This window comes from Arachis duranensis, chromosome 8, assembly GCF_000817695.3.
Source record: "Arachis duranensis cultivar V14167 chromosome 8, aradu.V14167.gnm2.J7QH, whole genome shotgun sequence".
Taxonomy (NCBI): domain Eukaryota; kingdom Viridiplantae; phylum Streptophyta; class Magnoliopsida; order Fabales; family Fabaceae; genus Arachis; species Arachis duranensis.
Genome location: NC_029779.3, coordinates 15,806,819 through 15,809,932, shown reverse-complemented (window position 1 = coordinate 15,809,932; position 3,114 = coordinate 15,806,819). Strand labels below are relative to the sequence as shown.

At 44.3% G+C, this 3,114-nt stretch overlaps 1 protein-coding gene across 1 annotated transcript; it reads right to left on the bottom strand.

The window, feature by feature from the left end:
• Positions 1-234: 234 nt before the first annotated feature.
• Positions 235-2,345, bottom strand: LOC107461070 (uncharacterized). Its single transcript, XM_016079525.3, has 2 exons — positions 1,487-2,345; positions 235-1,327 (listed from the first exon to the last, which is right to left on the bottom strand). Exons 1-2 carry the CDS (start codon positions 2,110-2,112, stop codon positions 592-594), a joined length of 1,362 nt encoding a protein of 453 aa, XP_015935011.1. The 5' UTR covers positions 2,113-2,345; the 3' UTR covers positions 235-591.
• Positions 2,346-3,114: the final 769 nt, after the last annotated feature.

Here is a 3,114-nt window from a genome sequence, read left to right as displayed (position 1 = left end):
TCCATTACCCTATTGCATAAACCCTCATTAATTACTCCACCACCACCACTTTAACAGCTGTACTAAGGAATAGTAAAAGTCACTACTTCGTAGTAATTCGAAATGAAGATTCACGTGTCTGTCCGTGCTTGTAAATTTTACAGATGATTGGTATGAATATCCATATCAATGTACTAACAAAGCAATATATTCCAAAATTACCAATGCTTACAGCTAAAAGTGACTCCAAATATATACAGCAAAACATTTTAGAAAAAATAGAAGACTATGACACACGTGAGTGATGAGTCAGTTCAAGAGTTGTGCAAAAATTACATATACGTAATAACAAGAAAAAAAAAATAAAAAAGCTTTTTCTTGATTTCCCATAATTGACGAAAAAAAAGGGAGAGAAAATCAAAGAAAAAAGCCACACGTGAATACAAAGAGCGCACTCTAGTACTCTACTAGTCTGTCTTTCCCTGTACAGCCTGTAAATTGTTTGTTAGTACCCTCCTCACTCAAAATGAAAAACCCCAATTAAAAGAACAAAAAATACAAAGGAATAAAACGACAGGGGGCAAAAGCACGAAACGACAGCGCAATGCGGAATCAGCCAAGCAACTCCATTTGCTGGCACAGCTCCTTCCTCAGCCGCTGAGAGAAAAGCCTGCAGGCATCCACGCTCAGATCAACGGCGGCGGCCAACGCCACGAACGCCGCTGCATCCTCCGTGCAGTTCACGTGCGGAACGCTAACCTCCACCGTTGGCTTGCTGCACCTCCCTTCACCCTCCACGCTCGCCGACATCACGAACCCTCTGTACATGCAATAAGGCCAAAGCCCGTAACCATAGTCACCGCTACTCCTCGGGCTGCACACCGGCGACGTCGCGCTCCCCGGCGTGGCGCGACCGTTGGAACCGCCGGACCCGACGCGCGAGCTTAAATCGATGACGAACTTCCCTCCCTTGTTTGAACTAAGCGTTGACTCGGCAAGGACTATTCCGGCGGCGCTCATGCCGCCGTTCGTGTCTGGAATAAGCTCGAATCGATAACCGAGGCCGTCGGAGCCGCCGCGCTCGCGCCACGCCTCGAGTCTCCCCCACGGCTTCCACGTACCATCACCGGGCCGAAGGATGAGCCACGAACCGGGGTTTGAACAGCTTACCCGGTCCGAACCGGGCGAAGCGACGAACGGCGTGACCATTGAAGCTGCGGCGACTGGCGAACCGGAGAGATCATGAACCGTTATCGACCATCCCTTACGCTCCTTCCCAGGCCGTTCTCTCTCACTCCCAAACGAGCTCAACCAGCTTCTAGAACTTCCCGCCTCCGACTGTAACGACCTGCGAGTAACAGAATTCATAACCGCCACGTTAACAAAAGCTGTTACTGTGTTCTAAAATCCCTAAATTGACCATCAAAACAGAATTCAAAGTTTGAAACTAAGTTAACTAACCAATCACATTCATAATTCGTGAGGGTAAAAGTGGTATTGTGCTAACCTGGACCGTTGATTTCGGTCGCCGGTGTTTCTAAAGCTAAACTTGCAGGTGAAGACAGGTTGTGAAATGTTGCCTTGGATCTGAAAAACTTGCGGGCTGCATTCTGGTTCGCCGTCGAATTGGAAAACGAACCTAGGATCGGGTTCAGCCTTCACATTCAGATGGAACTGCGCGGTAGAGTCTTTGGCTTCCTTTCCCACGCTGATCCACCCGCTGTGGAACACCGTGGCCTTCGACGCCGTTCCGGCCAGTTGGTCGAGCGGGACAGAAACTTTTCCTAGCAGCCTCCCAGCGTTGACGCCGCAGGTGGTGCCTCTCCGGCCGGTGTAGATCGAGATTTTAAGGCAGAGCTTGCCGGCGAAGATGGATTTCCCAGCGAGACGGTCGAGATCGAGCTTTCCGAGGTGAAACGTGGCAGCGATTGGCTGAACCTGGTTATCCGGGAAGTTAGTATCCGGTGGAATAAAGGGAACGACGGCGGACTGTACTGGAAAATTCTTGAGTTTGATTTTGCAGAAACATGGAGAAGAGGAAGGATGAACAAGGGAGCGAGCAGGTTTGGAAGCAACGGGAATCTTGAGAGCAAGGTTGCCGACGGTGAGGCGGACGAAGGGGCAAGGATCCATTAGTGAGAAGAGAAAATGAAAAATGCTATTGAAGGAAATGGCAAAGGGTCATGGAGGAAGTGGCCTTGGGGAGTGATGGGTTCATGGGTTTGGAATTAGTTGAAAAGAGGAATGCATAAAGAAATGGGGAAAGAGAAGAGAAGAGAAGAGAAGAGAAGGGGGAGAGGGTGGGATACAGCTGGGTACAGGGTGTCGCTATTCTAGTGGCTGGGGAACCCAAGTTGAGGAGCGAGGTCCCCCTTCTGCACTTTTGTGGGCTCCACTTTTTCTCTCTGATATCAGCACTGGCTCTTGTGTGTAATCTGTTACTGTTACTGTTGCCAGTACGACTATATCTCGCTCTCTTTCTCACATGCCACCACACACACTATCCTCTCCTTCTCTTTGGATTTATCGTCATCACATTCATATTCATTCACTCCTAATTGCCCTTAACGGCCACTGCCACGCTTCGGCTTATTAGAGGTCTCAAACTGGTTAAGCTCATCCAATTAAGTAAAGAGTAAATTATATATTACAGAAATTATTTTTCATATAATAACACATATCCATATGTATTTTATGTGTGCGAGTTAACAGAATAATGACACAGTCTAATACGCACTTTACATGTTGACTCTTTACTTACAAAATTTACTCATATATAATTATATCAAATGATTTTATTTTTAACAAAAATATAAATATTTTTTTATATATAAAAAATTAGCCTATATATTAAACATAACAATTTTTAAAATAAAAATTCAGTTCATTTAAGAGAAATTTGTCAAATATGGTCTGTTTTTTCTTTTTTGTTTTTATTCTTTGTCAAAATAGATCATTTTAAATAAAAAATTACTTTTGGAACCAAAATATCAACTTTGAAACAAATTTTTGCCTTTTTAATCAATTATTGGATTGAAATTTAATACATTTAAGTTGGGTGATTAAAATGTTAAGAATTAAAAAAATGAGAAACAAAAATAGGAAAAAAAATTAACAGACTACAGATAGTTTATC